Here is a 13717-nt window from a genome sequence, read left to right as displayed (position 1 = left end):
CCAGTGGTCTTAAAAAAGCTTCCCACCAGTGGAATCGCAGGATAAGTTTTAACAACGCTGCAAGCTGAGACAGTTTATAATACATGTGTGTATATCTGATCATGAAAGAGTCTGTAAACCAGCATGTTGCTTTGTTCCTGTTTGCTGTGTGTGCAGATATGCCCTCCACTCAGCCTTTAAGGTTTTGAATCACGGCTTTTATTGGTCGACATCCCTTTTTTTTTTTCTTTTTTTTTTTTCCTGTGTTCCTTTGCTTCCATTTTGCCATGGAAACCCAGCATGTATTGTAATGCCTTTGTGAGTGCGCTTTCTTTTGGCTTTTTTCTTCAGGATGGTGGCTGGTTGCCATAGGCGGGCCATTGGCAGCAGCCAAGCCTTAGAAGGCTGTGCACCACTCAGGTGGGTGCTACAGTGAGTGTTGTTACTTACATGGCACCCAGATTCCTCATCCGTACCTGCACAGTAAATGATCAGAAATGTGTACAGTTACTTATGCCTGTTATTGTGTATCTGTTTACAAATCTTGTCCTCACCGGAAAACTTCAGACATCCATTCAAGTCTGGTCCACCAAACAACAGCAAGGCTAAACTTATTTTTATTCTGCCACAAGTTTAAATAAAATTCCATCTGGTCAGTTCAAGTCAGTAGCTTGTATGATAGCTGCAAAAAGCGGTTGGTAGTTGGTTGAGCTGCTCACTGGTTCTCAAGTTCACAAGAGGGCTAGCAGTTTCATTATGTGTCATTTATGAGGTGTTTGACTGTTTGTGTGTGTGTGTTTTGGGGGTTCTGGGTTGAAGGGTAGTTATTAAGAGATAAACGGTAGAGAGTAATTCTGTTTTGTAGATGTTGGCTTTGCTAATGAGCTGATGTGAGTGTGTGTCTCTTGTTCCATATTTCACTAACAATCTTTATAACTTGTAAATCTTTGTGAGAGACAGAATTATAAGGGATTAGTATGAACGTTTCAGCCTTTTTAAATTGTTTTTTAAATGCATTTTATGCTTGTACTAAACAGATAGCCAAAGTAGAGAGATGACAAAAATAAGGGCAGAGAGAGTAGGGAATTTAATGTAACACAAATCCCTGGTCAGAGGCAAACCAGGGACATTGTGGTTCAACGTTGGTGCCTTAAGCGATAGGTTTGCCGTTTTTCATGTCTGTCTTGAATCAATAGACAGGTGTACCATATGAACATTAAAATAGATTTTTCTTGCTATAATCATTCCCCCTGCTCATATTGGAGATAAATATCTCCAATATTCCTCCTAATGTGCTTCCACTGTAAGTGATGGGGAACAAAATCCACAGTCTTGGTTCTGCGCAAAAATGTATTTCAAAGTTTCTAAGTTTATCTTTAGCTAATACAAGGCTTCAGCAGTCTAAGTTGATCAAATCAGGTGTGTTTCTTTAAAAAGTTTATCTTTTTTAGTACAATAACCCCTCTTTGTTTTTCCCTGGACAGTGTTTCCTTGCTGAACTTCAGTGGAGGAACAGGGAATTTGGTGCTAAATGGGTATTTAGCACCAAATTATTCGGAAGATACCCACTTGATTTGCCTAACTCAGGCAGCTTACACCTTTTTCAGGGTTCATATGGTTACCTGACTTTCAAGGCAGACTTGAAAAACGGTGACCTGTTCTTTTCACTCCTAAACCGCTTTTATCAAATACCCCTTAAAGTGAATCCCTTAAGTGTAAGATGTGATTGTAGTTGTAGTAAAACACGTTTTGTACAGTCCATTATTACATTATGCTCAGTTGGCTTTTTAAGTTTTGTAAATTTATTTTATTGATTGGGGAGAATAATGTTGGAACGAAAAGTAGCTTTATAGTTTGGCCACAAGATGGAGTAATAGCTCCTTAAATTGAAAGAAGTCAGGAACCATGTAAACCGCCTGAACTCATATCAAACCATCACAACCATAATCAGTTCTTAGTTCACTCATAAACATATTGTGTTACAGACTCTACATGATTAGGTTTAGTAAAACAGTGTTTACATTGTGATCATGGAAATGGTAAGGACTAATTCAAATCACTGGTGTTGCTACTCTGCTGTATGAACATGCTTAGGTCTTTGTTGCTCCACCTCCAAAATGAGTTCCTGTTCCTTTAAGGGATCTCTCCAAAATTCATCGTAGTGACGTTGCATATATTCCATATTCAGAGAAAGTCCAGTGGCGGAGTGTGGAATCTCCTACGGTGAGAACGGTTCTCCTCCAGGTGCTGAGCAAAAAGCAGGTAAGATCACTTCGTCACTTTCAACAAAAAATAAAACCAAAAAAGTACCTTGGAATTAACTAACATGTGGACATTCGCCTCTCAATTTCATTTTGACCATGTGAGAAAGTTTGTTGTTGCTGTTTTTTGTCATCACTGAAAGTAATGTAGGAGTAGTTACAGCTCTCTAAATGATGAACACCTTTCTAAGTAACTATGTAGTTTTTACTTTTTATTACAGTTGCACTTGCAATAGAAATGTTAGTGTTAGTGTTCATACCTAAAATTTTTATCAGATCAGTGAAAACTGATACAGGGCTTCTAAACCAGCTTCTAAAAAGTGCACAGCTGTATATTTTATTTCCTAATTCATTTTCAAACTGTTGCTTCAACTATTGGAGGTTCGCTGGCTGTTGGCGTGGAAAGCTCTTTTACACTTGCTCCTATGTACAGACTTGGCAGGAAATACATGTGCAGTGAGCATATCTCTTTCTCATAAGGCAAAATGTAGTGACAGGGTCGAGCAATCAACCGTGGGCTTTTACCCACTTTTTTTTTTTTGGTAAACTTCTTTTTATGCTGGCCAGCCAACAGGAACAGTGAGAAGCAAGTGTTGGTTCTGTTTCTTCACATGCTTTACAGAAATAGTGAGGGATGCTTTTAATAGTGACGAGGGCATTAGAAAAGTTATATTAGTCATAGTGTGTCAAACAAAATATCAAATCATGAATGTATACAAGAAAACCCACCTTTTTTATAGTGTTAAAATGCTCAGTGTTCCTTTTATTGGTCCATAAACACATCGGGACAGATCTGGTTTTGAAAGAAGGAATCTGGCTTGATCCGCTTAGACTTGTTTGTGTTCCAAACTATCTCTCATTTATCGAATATTTTAATTCCTCTCCACAGAATTTTTCTTTCATCATGAACACAGACAAACTTCCTGAATTTACCCCCCCAGAGGGAGATGGGATGGGTGAGTATCTGAATCCATGCCTTTAGTGTGAACGTGTACATAATCAGACTGCACAACAGACTTCCACCATCCCGCCTGAGCGCACATGACTGTAGAGTAATGAAAGCTGAAGGCGTATAGGTGGAGGACTTAGTGCAGGTTACAGTTGTTAACAGACTACACATGGACCAAGTTGTCAGTGTGTCTCAGTAACAGCAAGATGAAGAAGTGTTCCTGAACATTAATTGATCATAAAAAGGACTTTAACAATCCATTAATCTAACAGAGAAATTTAGTGTACTGGTTTGAAGTTCTCTTAATTACACAAAAAGTAACACCCAGTATTTACATATGCACAATGTGTCACTTTTTCAGACGTTTGCAGCGATGTTGCAGATGTGAAGTCACAGGAGGAGGAAGAAGAGAGGGAGGATAGCTCATTCAGTGAGAATGGAATGCAGTGTGCTGAAGGTGTGACAGATCCACAGATGTATACCCACACACACACACACACACACACACACGCTCTGACATCTCTCCATTACGCTTTGCATTTTAGCCACCGTGCTCAAACCTTAAGTGTGGTACAATTACTTTTTTGTCCACAGACTTTAGGAAAAAGTGTGAGGGATGCTGCAACAGACCCCGAGATTTAATGCAACGAAGCACTGCTGTTGGGAAAAAATACGGTCTAGTAAAGAACCTAAGATAAAGTTCTTATTTTTAGTATGGCCACTGTGTATTTCTGTGTTTATCTGAAGGGTTTTAAAGGTTTCACATACCAAAGTGTGAATTTTCTCAACCCATTGGGAGCAGGAGGAGGAGGGTTTTATTCTTTGACTTCAGTTAAACATGAAAATACGAAAATGGACTGGATGCTAGGTTTTTTATCCAACAGCGATTAAATATTATCAACAAGAGAGACCTTACATATGATGGACAAGAGCTTGAAGGAAAAGCCATTTGCATGTCATCCAACTGATTAGACGGAAGAAGGTCATGTGAGTCTTAGGTGCTCTAGTTGTCCTCTAGTTGTTCTGAGACTAGTTAGGCTTAGGCACAGGTAAAGGTGCCTTTTTTGTGTCTCCTGCAGGTTGTCATCATGATGAGAGCTGTAACGTGAGTGCCAGGTCAGCCCAGGTCTGGGTTTACTAATCACTGCAGGGTCAGGCACTGTTTCTAAACTGTGACCGCCTTGTTTCATGCATGATAGCTTGAGAGTGGAAATTATTTCACTCAGCCTTGCAACATTTGTCACGTTAAAAAAAAAACTTGCATTACAGACAGCTCTCCTATGTATTTCTGACTGCCACCCATCTGCCCTGCTGGGTGCACTTCCTAAGCCCTGCTCAGCATCTGATGCACAGCCTGCGGTTCACTGCTCTAAAACCCTGGACTCTATATCGGGCCTCTCGGAGCTGTGTGTGTGCAAAGTTTCCATAGCACCTCAGAGCGCTTTCCACAATACAAGGCGCTGCTCTTCAGCTCATCACCAGTCACCGCCAAGACCACAGTGTGGTTTCTGGATGGAACTGAATACGCAGGGGTTGGTTGCCACTTACAAAGTGGCTAGGTGAGAGGTCCTGCAAAAACAGGTCTCGGGACTCTGCGTGTCAACAGATGTGGTATTTAGAAATATACATACAGTTGGAAAGATCCTGAATGGTATGGAAGTTTGACGTACAGTAGGTGCAGACCTTTGGCTAGGAAAAGGTCAAGATAAAAACAACAGGAAAAACTCAAGTAGAATTGTTGCTCTGGAGGCTTATGGAGGAAATTGGGAAGGAACTCTGTAACAGAAGCGATAAACAACCAATCTGAAATTTCTTTTTAAAAGCAGATGAGGAATTGGTGTTGTCTGTCTGAGACACCTGCTGCGTCTCTCTCCTGCCATGGTTCTAGTATCTGTGTGTTGAGAGGAAATGCCTTCCCCTTATCTCGAGCACACATCTTCTGAATCTCTTCTTGACACTGTGCATTGGCCCAAATTAAGCTACCCATATTTTGGAGATGTGCTAATACTAATATCAAACTATCAACCATGAAATACAAATGTAGAACTGCAGATGTGACAGCCTTTCACATTCTGCTTGGAGTGGAGTCTCATCAAGCTTATTTAGCCCCTTATTTTGAAGTTTGAGCATCAAGTCAAGTCAAATTTTATTTATATAGTCCGATATCACAAATCAGAAAAAATTGCCCAAAAGGGCTTAACAGTCTCTACAGCATTACAACACCCTCTGTCCTTAGACCCTCAAATCGGACAAGGAACAACTCCCCAATGAAACCCTTGAACAGGAAAAACTTCTCAGCTGTTATATGTATATGTACTATACATCACTCCATATGTCTTGTTTCTGTAAATCAGTGCTTTTCAATAACATGTTTCTCTCACTTTATGTGTGTATTGATGAAATGTTTTCTCCAAGTAAATTCTTTGCTTCCTCCCTGCTTAGGGCTGATAAAGACCGAGGCTGAGGAAATGGAAGATAATGAGCAGTATCTCAAGGCTGAAAAAGAACGAGAGATTGTGCCAAAAGAGGAACCAGAGGGGGCCAGTGAGGACGGGATTGAGGAAGGATTTGATGAGGAAAGGACAGAGGAGGACGATGATGAGGAGAGGGACAGGGAGGGGGATGAAGAGGTAGATACCCTGAACGAGCCGCAGGACCTGTCGCTGGTGGACTACTCACGTTATGAAAGTGCAGCCCTGCCAGACGCCCACGTAGCAGCAGCAGCTGCAGAAGGGACTTGTGTGCCTGGAGCCATGGCGCCCCGCATCCAGGCGACAGGCAAGCTCAACTGTGACATCTGTGGCCTGTCCTGCGTCAGCATCAACGTACTGCTGGTGCACAAACGCAGCCATACGGGTAAGCACAGGAACACAGTCCAAACACCTGACCTCATATACAATAGTTGCGCAATGATCACACTGTTGATAGCATAGAGAGATGGTGCCTTGTATCAACAAGGTCGAGAAGTTTGACTGAGTAACTATGATTAAGAACATGCAAGTCTGCATCATACATGACGCACGTCTATACCAGAGCTCCAGCAACAGCGAGAGATTGTGAAATATCCTCTATTGTTTTTCTAATATAAAGCACATGCAATCATTTTGTGATTTGATCGCAGTAACAGATAGATCATTATATTGGCCCAAATTTTGCAATTCCTGTAATAACTCGCTTATTTATATAGTTCATTAAAGTGTAACCTGTTCAAAGCAAGTGCGTAGAGCAGTATAACAGTATGGAAAATAATGCTCATCCTGTGCAAATGAAGCACACTTTTTCTGCTGTTGTCAGCTTGCTGTCTATCCACACAAAGTAAAACTTGTCACTGTGATGAAATATAGAATTGTAGGCCACATCTGCACACATCATAACAAAGGGTACAATACAATACAAAAGGTGTCAAAGAGTTAAGGTCAAGAGTTCTGCTTTTAAAGCGAGGACCCTTTGACTCATGATGAATGAACTCTGTCCTTCTTATTCCTTCCATCAAGCTACAGTGGGACTAACAAAGTAGCAAAGCAGAGTTTAAGAAATGAAGATACTGAGGTTACATTAGTCCCTATAATAACCATGATCATTTACATAGCAGTGTGAGTGCATTACTGACTTTAAGGGATCGTCATGTTGAATTCAAGATGTCACGCTGTGTTTATTAGTTTAAGTAGTAAAACATACATTTTTATCAGTGCAGTGGAGTTGTAGAATGTGAAACTCATGAGGCTGTGTTTTCAACGTGGGAAGTCAACACAATATGCTGTATTTGTGTGGCTGGCGCGTGAGAACATCGTTTCTAGGGTTCTGACAATTGAAGTGGATGTTGCCTTGTTCCTTTTTCAAAGATGATGAATGATTTTATGTTTTTTGCGATTCACTGTAATACAGGGAACAAGAAAAAGAGTTGGCGATTAAAGTAAATCATAAAAAAACCTGATCATTCTGAAAAAATATTGATTTCGGAGCTATCACAAGATTGCCACTTATGAAACTGTGATTAGCACAACAGCGTGTTGTTCAGCAGTAATCTACAGTTGAACTAATTAACTCCACACAGTGAATCTGCAACAACAGATCATTTACTAAGATCGAGCTTTCATGTGAAGTCAAAAATACAATGCGAATGTCATGTTGAAAGGTGAAATGCGCAGGACTGTTTTCATGGTGTGTGTTTTTTTTTCTCACTCAGGTGAGAGGCCATTCCACTGCACTCAGTGTGGGGCCTCCTTCACGCAGAAGGGAAACCTGCTTCGCCACATCAAACTGCACTCCGGGGAGAAGCCTTTCAAATGCCCCATGTGCAGCTACGCCTGCCGTCGACGCGATGCTCTGAGCGGACACCTGCGCACCCATTCTGGTACCAGCCAGCCACATGCACACTCATTCACTCAGATGTGAACATGATATGCACTGATACCGCATGCACCTGGGTACAGTACGATGTTGGTTGGTTTCTCACTCCTTCAAGTTAGTTTCTCACTCCTGTTTAAATGGATTTCACAAGGCCTGCTGAGCTGGCCTGGCTCTTCCAGTAACACCCCGTTATGCAATCTCATATGGTTACAGACATATGACATCTTACGCATTCACGTTCAGTTCATGCGTTTTACCTGCAGACGCGCTGCACAATCTCCAATATGCACATCATCAGTTTTGTATGAAACCACTCACTTAAGGAAATAATACTCGCTGTACCATTTAGATGTTGTCGATGTTTCATGTCTTAGCGATTAACCGAAACTCTTTTACTCACAGTAGAGAAGCCCTTCAAGTGCAACCACTGCAGTCGCAGCTACAAGCAGCGCAGCTCTCTCGAAGAGCACAGAGAAAGGTGCCATGTGTACATTCAGAACAAAGGCCCCACTGAGAAAGGTGAGCAGCCATCACACACTCCACCTTCACCGCCACTTTCTGAAACTTGCTCACATGAAACCCAAAAGCATCTTCAAAACTCCAACATGTCTTTACAGGACACACACAGACACAGTTCACACATACACATATAGCTGTTCGTGTAATCAGATCACAGCACGGTCCATGTAAACACGTGTGCATATGCAGCAGGCGCACAGTTAAAGCTGTTATCGCTAACAGATCCTGTTTTTATAGCCTCATTAATGAGCTTATGGCTGTTACCCCATCATTACTGCTAAATAGGTTATGGCTGCTGTGGTGTGGAGACACAGCACTATGGAGACCGCCTCTCATGTCTGTAGCAGCAAAGGGGAAGCCAAATATGTAGGGCAAATGGTTCAGCCCAGCCACCCAACACATACGTGCACACAAAAATACACCCTCTATGTCTAACCTCCCCCCAAACAGGCCTTTAGATATCGGCAGGACAGTTGCATGGTTGCATGACACAGACAATGCTCTGCTTCTGTGGTCACCAAATGTCGTACGTTTATGCCTGATAGTGCTGTAGTGGTGAGGAAGTACATCCTCATCCTGTGGTCTCCCCTCCTGCACTGATGAAGTAAAAAAGCACCAGGAAGTGAGGTCAAAGGAGCTTCTGATCTGAAATTAATATCTCGTTCCTCCCAGTGTGTCTCTGCTTCAAGCAGCTGGGGTGTTTTGCAAAAGTTTTTTACTTCACATTACCTACCTTTGAGAGGTGGACAGCTGCTGCTCAGTGTACTTCTTTACTCATGATGCTGCTTGATTGAGGTCTTCATTTCCTCCTTGCACTGACTCTCTCACTCTCTTGCTGTCAAGCAGAGGACAGCCACGCATCCAGGACTCAAATGGGCACTGAGCGCGCTCTGCTGCTCGACAGGCTTGCCAGCAATGTAGCCAAACGGAAGAGTTCAATGCCACAGAAGTTCACTGGTAAAAAAAAAAAAAAAAAAAAAACTCACAACACAGACACATAGGGGTTGAGCAGAGGCACTGACCTCAGAGTTGTGTTGTAACTTTACAAGCAGCTTACAGTATTACTTTAGATTTAAACAAAAAATTTGTTTGATTTGTAGGTCTACTTAATTGCTACTTTTACTACTATTTTTATGTTAATAATGTCCACCTGTTTACTGACAAATATATTTTAAAACTAAACCTAAGCTTCTACAGCTATAATATGCTGCTGTCTTTTTGAAATGTATATAACATTTGTGCTTTTTGCTGGCATTTATGCTTTACAATACCAAATTCATGTTTTCGTAGAGTATTTCAAGTTGTCTGTCTGAGCTACTTGTTTGTCTGTCTGTCTGTCTTTGCTGGCTTCCATCTCTTGCCAAACAGGAACTGAGGGCAGAACACCTGCTCATACCTGCACACACCACAGAGTGGTCTCCACTGGCCTAAATTCTCTGCCAGAATTGTGTCATAGGTGGGTATTAGTAAACATGCATGGTTAAATTTAATGGATACATGAAAAAAAGAGAAACACTCACTTGAAACTTCTCAGTTTAAACACTCACTTTGTATGTTTTGATTCAAACTCAGATAATTTGCCTGGGTGATGAATGATCAAAAGATACAAGTTTCAGTAAATGGCTGACTTGGCACAGTGATTTCCCAAACTTTATGGGCGTTCACACACAACACAACGATTTTCAATAGCTGGCTGTCACCTTTCTGGTTAAGCCCAGCGAACATTGGGTTGTAGTTTCGCAATCAAGCCTCAAGCTGCTCGCAAACAAGGGTGTATGGGTAAAAAACCCTCCTACGTCTCTCTATCAGGTTGACAAATGAAGTGAGATCTTTCAATATGACAACCACAGGGGTAAAAGAGAAGTAATGTCTGCAACCGCAGAGAGAGAGAGAGAGAGAGAACAGGCGGGAGGCGAGAAACGTGAGCAGGTGCCTGTCTGTCTATACTTCTGTGGCGCAGCTGCACTAGAGGCCTTCATCTGCGTCGTCTGCTTCCTCTCAGCCCTCTGTCCTCCTACAAGTTCAGCTGCTGGCTCAGGATACTCTGATGCTTTAAAGATTCTTTTGTCCTGTGAACCTGGTGTGTTCCGGTTCGTGGTATCAATTTTCCCTTTTGTTATCCTGGGGGGGCGCACATATACGTTTCTTAGTCCACTTCTAAGCAATAACTGCTTCTTGCTGTCTGTGCTGTTCCTCTGGCCGTGCTGTTGGATGAAGTATGTTAAACCTCCTCCGGTTGAGTCTTGAGTGCTCTTTCTTCTCCTGTTACTGGTCTAGGCGACAACGGTGTCTGCCTGGACCTGAGCTTTAATAGGGAGCTGGTCCACCGAACTGATGTCAAGGATCCTCCGCCAGGCTCCCCAGGGCCAGACGGCCACCATCAGCAACAACCAATCTTCACAGGCCCAGACAGCGACCCAGCTCCCTCCCACAGGCCCTACCCCATCCCGTTAAGTCGTAACGACATTAACCCTATGGGCCTCACCAACGGCCATAAGATGGGAATGTCACTCTTGGGCCTCCCTCACGCCGCCCAGCCACCCCTCGGTATGGACTCATTCCACACTGACAACTCCCAGATGTCCCAGCCTGTCATGTACAACTTAGGGCACCTGCTGGGGGGGCTGAACCACCAGAACGGCGTCCCTCACCCACATGCCCAGCCCATCCCCTTGTCGCCGCTGGAGGCCTTGCGAGTGGTGCGGGCTGACGGGGAGGCAGGAACGCTGCCCGGGGCAGTTTACCCCTGCAGCCACTGCAGGGTGATTTTCCTGGACTACGTCATGTTCACCATCCACATGGGGTGCCACGGCTTCCGCAACCCGCTTGAGTGCAACGTGTGTGGCCACCGCAGCCGGGACCGTTACGAGTTCTCTTCCCACATAGCCCGAGGCGAGCACCGCCTAGAATTGAAGTAGCTGTCATTCATGCTGATTTTCATGCTTTCATACACACACACACACACACACACACACACGCTCAGACGCATAACACTGTAAGAGCACACACACAGATGTACTCATATAAGTAGCTGGTAGTATCACAAATGAAAGCATGAGGTAGCAGTTATCGCTCTCTGTCTTTTGTGTGTGTGTGTGTGTGTGTGTGTGTGTGTGTGTGTGTGTGTGTGTGTGTGTGTGTGTGTGTGTGTGTGTGTTTATGGGAGTAATTCTACCTCCTTTTCATATATTCATTTGTACGTAATGAACCTGCTGAAGCCGCTGTTTATGTTACATAGCAATATGCCATGTATTCATTTAAATGTCCAACCGAGTAGCACAAATGAATGCATTTATTGTGTATCTGCTGTTTGTTTTTCTATTATCTGTGTAAAGGTGTAAAAATAAAAGAGAATCTCTTTTTTCCTTCATTACACATAGACCTGCACCTTGTTGAGAGAAGTGTCTCTGAGAAACACTTGCCAATTCAAGACTGCAGAAAAAAAATCCTATTATCTAGAAGGTCACATGTCTCCTTTTAGGCTGTGGTTTTGAGAGAAGTGCAGTTCACGGCTTCAAAGGACATCACTTCGCTCTGCACCATGTGTTGGTTTCTCACTCCTGAATATTATACTCATTTAGCGCTCCCACTTGTTAGAAATGGCTCACAGTTTTGCAGAGATGTTTCTGTCACACTTAACAGAGGTATATATAGAACTTAGCAAGTTCAAAACTACAGTATATCTAAAAAGGACAGTGGTAATGGGGACATAAGTAAGAATCAAGGTAGGTCTAAATTAAATATAATGTGCTGCTGATCACCTAAAGATTTGTGACAGCTGTTGTGTTACATGAAATCAATAACAGAGGATGAGCGAATATTCCCTTGCAGTATCTAAGTATTGATATGCTCTGTAAGTGATCAAATGAGGGGAAAATGTCAAATGACACTTACATTTGTTATGGGATTGTCTCCTAATTTTGGCCCGGGATTTAGATCTCAACTGTTTCTTCCCGGTACGCTGAGGAAATACACGTCAGTAGATCAGAAGTCTCCTCACACCAGCATCCATCTGCTGGGGGAAGTGGGGGACTGCATATGACGGTGAATTCATCTTGATGTGTTTTCCTTGTTGCATTAGCGCTCTAGAGCAATGGGTCCCAAGGCGGGTTCTAGGACCCACTAGTGGTCTCAAGCAGAATGAAGAATATCTTAATATTATTTCTTTAAACTAGAAGAAAGCTCATGATAAAATAATCAGCAAAAATGATTTTAATCAATAGTTTCACCCTTCCCACTTAGCTCTCACTTCACCCACAGAATGAACAGTAATACATTGTGTCTGCCAGTAAAACTCCACATATGGGAATTTATCTGTGTGCGGGAAGAATTTAGATAAAAACTGAGGGTTTGTGGGAATTTTTGATATGACAAAGTTATGAATCTACACTGCCAGCTTAATCACTCTGTTCTGAGTGTATCGGGGAAATTTTGGTGAACACATAGGTTCGGAATAGCCCCCAAGTTAATATGTAAGCACATCGGGCTGTGTGTGTGCATGTCAGTGTGGATGCACTTCGCCCACATGTCAGTGCAGGGACTCGGTCATGCTTTGCTGCCTTCAGACCTGAAAAGGGTGTTAGCTTCATCCAGCTGCCACCACGCTATCTGTCCTCTCCATCGGTGGCAGTTCCCTTTTCTCTGTTTGGGTTTGAAGAGAAGTGACACTTGTGAGGCAAACTGTCATTGCAGCTTCATGTCTACATGTTGGATTAAAAAGCCCAGTCATCCATTTCAAAAGTACAACCACGCTTCTTCTCTTTTTACAATTCTAAGAGGTTAACTTCATGGTATTTTTCTTGTGTAGTTTGTTGAGTAAGCTTGTGTGTTTGTACTTCAGAAGTTTAAAAGTGACGTCAGTGTAGTTCGTGGTTATACGGGAGGATTAAAAACAGCTTGAGGACACAGAGAGAGAATATTTTCTGGAAAAAAAAAAAAAAACATGTAGGGAAACACGTATGGAACTTCCATCTAGAAAGCCCTGCTTCTTGCCCGAACTGTGCGCCTGTATCTGAAGTTCCATTTCCACCATAAAGTCATAAAGCACACGATGACGCAAGTCCAGTCAAAATGAAAGGCCTCTGGTGACATCTGCCGACTGAATTACAGGGGTCAACCTGACAGCCAAAAATCTAATTGAAATCCATGCTGATGTATTTTAACTGGAACAACAACACACTGTGGACACGCTGACACTGAGAGGAACCAAGGAATCAAGTTTGAGTCATGGAACCTCAGTGTGGGTCAGGTGGACAAACTGGAATTGAACTTCCATATATTTATTTTGCTCATTTCTTTCGGTGCAACGAGAGAGAGTTTAATGTACAGAGAAAAACAGTAAATGCAAATGAAGACAGCTTCTTATAGGTCATTTAAAACTTAGACCAAAATGTAGTAAATCACAATCTGAAAGATAAGGCAGTACACACACATGCATCATTCGCTCTGTGGATGTTCATTTCTGGTCAGGACATTGGATGGTGACACAACTTGTAATTGTTGCCTTGTTGTTCCGTGGAAATCCTGGAGATGGGGCTGTCGAAACAAACTTGATTAGAGAAACAGCGCAGCCAGCGGTTTTGACTGATCGATCCACATGTTCTACTAATCTAATTTATAAAATTCTTCGGGAAGAGGTGCGTGCGAGCAGAACTTTGTC

The 13717-nt window shown here is 42.5% G+C and overlaps 1 protein-coding gene across 2 annotated transcripts; it reads left to right on the top strand.

The window, feature by feature from the left end:
* The first annotated feature begins 1947 nt into the window (after positions 1 to 1947).
* Positions 1948 to 11208, top strand: LOC120799743 (zinc finger protein Aiolos-like). 2 transcript variants are annotated; one of them, XM_040145074.1, is made up of 9 exons: positions 1948 to 2018; positions 2168 to 2241; positions 3130 to 3196; positions 3551 to 3646; positions 5632 to 6045; positions 7376 to 7543; positions 7942 to 8058; positions 8905 to 9015; positions 10336 to 11208. In XM_040145074.1, exons 3-9 carry the CDS (start codon positions 3145 to 3147, stop codon positions 10974 to 10976), a joined length of 1599 nt encoding a protein of 532 aa, XP_040001008.1. In that variant the 5' UTR covers positions 1948 to 2018; positions 2168 to 2241; positions 3130 to 3144; the 3' UTR covers positions 10977 to 11208. The 2 variants fall into 2 exon arrangements, with proteins under 2 accessions (XP_040001008.1, XP_040001009.1); XM_040145075.1 differs by lacking the exon at positions 8905 to 9015.
* The last annotated feature ends 2509 nt before the right edge of the window (positions 11209 to 13717 follow it).

Source organism: Xiphias gladius, chromosome 15, assembly GCF_016859285.1.
Source record: "Xiphias gladius isolate SHS-SW01 ecotype Sanya breed wild chromosome 15, ASM1685928v1, whole genome shotgun sequence".
Classification (NCBI taxonomy): domain Eukaryota; kingdom Metazoa; phylum Chordata; class Actinopteri; order Istiophoriformes; family Xiphiidae; genus Xiphias; species Xiphias gladius.
The sequence above is the reverse complement of the archived record's forward strand: the minus strand, read 5'-3'. Positions and strand labels throughout refer to the sequence as shown.

What these genes read in the sequence shown, in the direction of transcription:
- LOC120799743 (XM_040145074.1), top strand. Translation starts at nt 3,145, where the DNA reads ATGAACACAGACAAACTTCCTGAATTTACCCCCCCAGAGGGAGATGGG. An exon ending in ACACCTGCGCACCCATTCTG is followed by an intron (nt 7,544 to 7,941) that starts GTACCAGCCAGC and finishes TTTTACTCACAG; the next exon opens with TAGAGAAGCCCTTCAAGTGC. An exon ending in CAAAGGCCCCACTGAGAAAG is followed by an intron (nt 8,059 to 8,904) that starts GTGAGCAGCCAT and finishes GCTGTCAAGCAG; the next exon opens with AGGACAGCCACGCATCCAGG.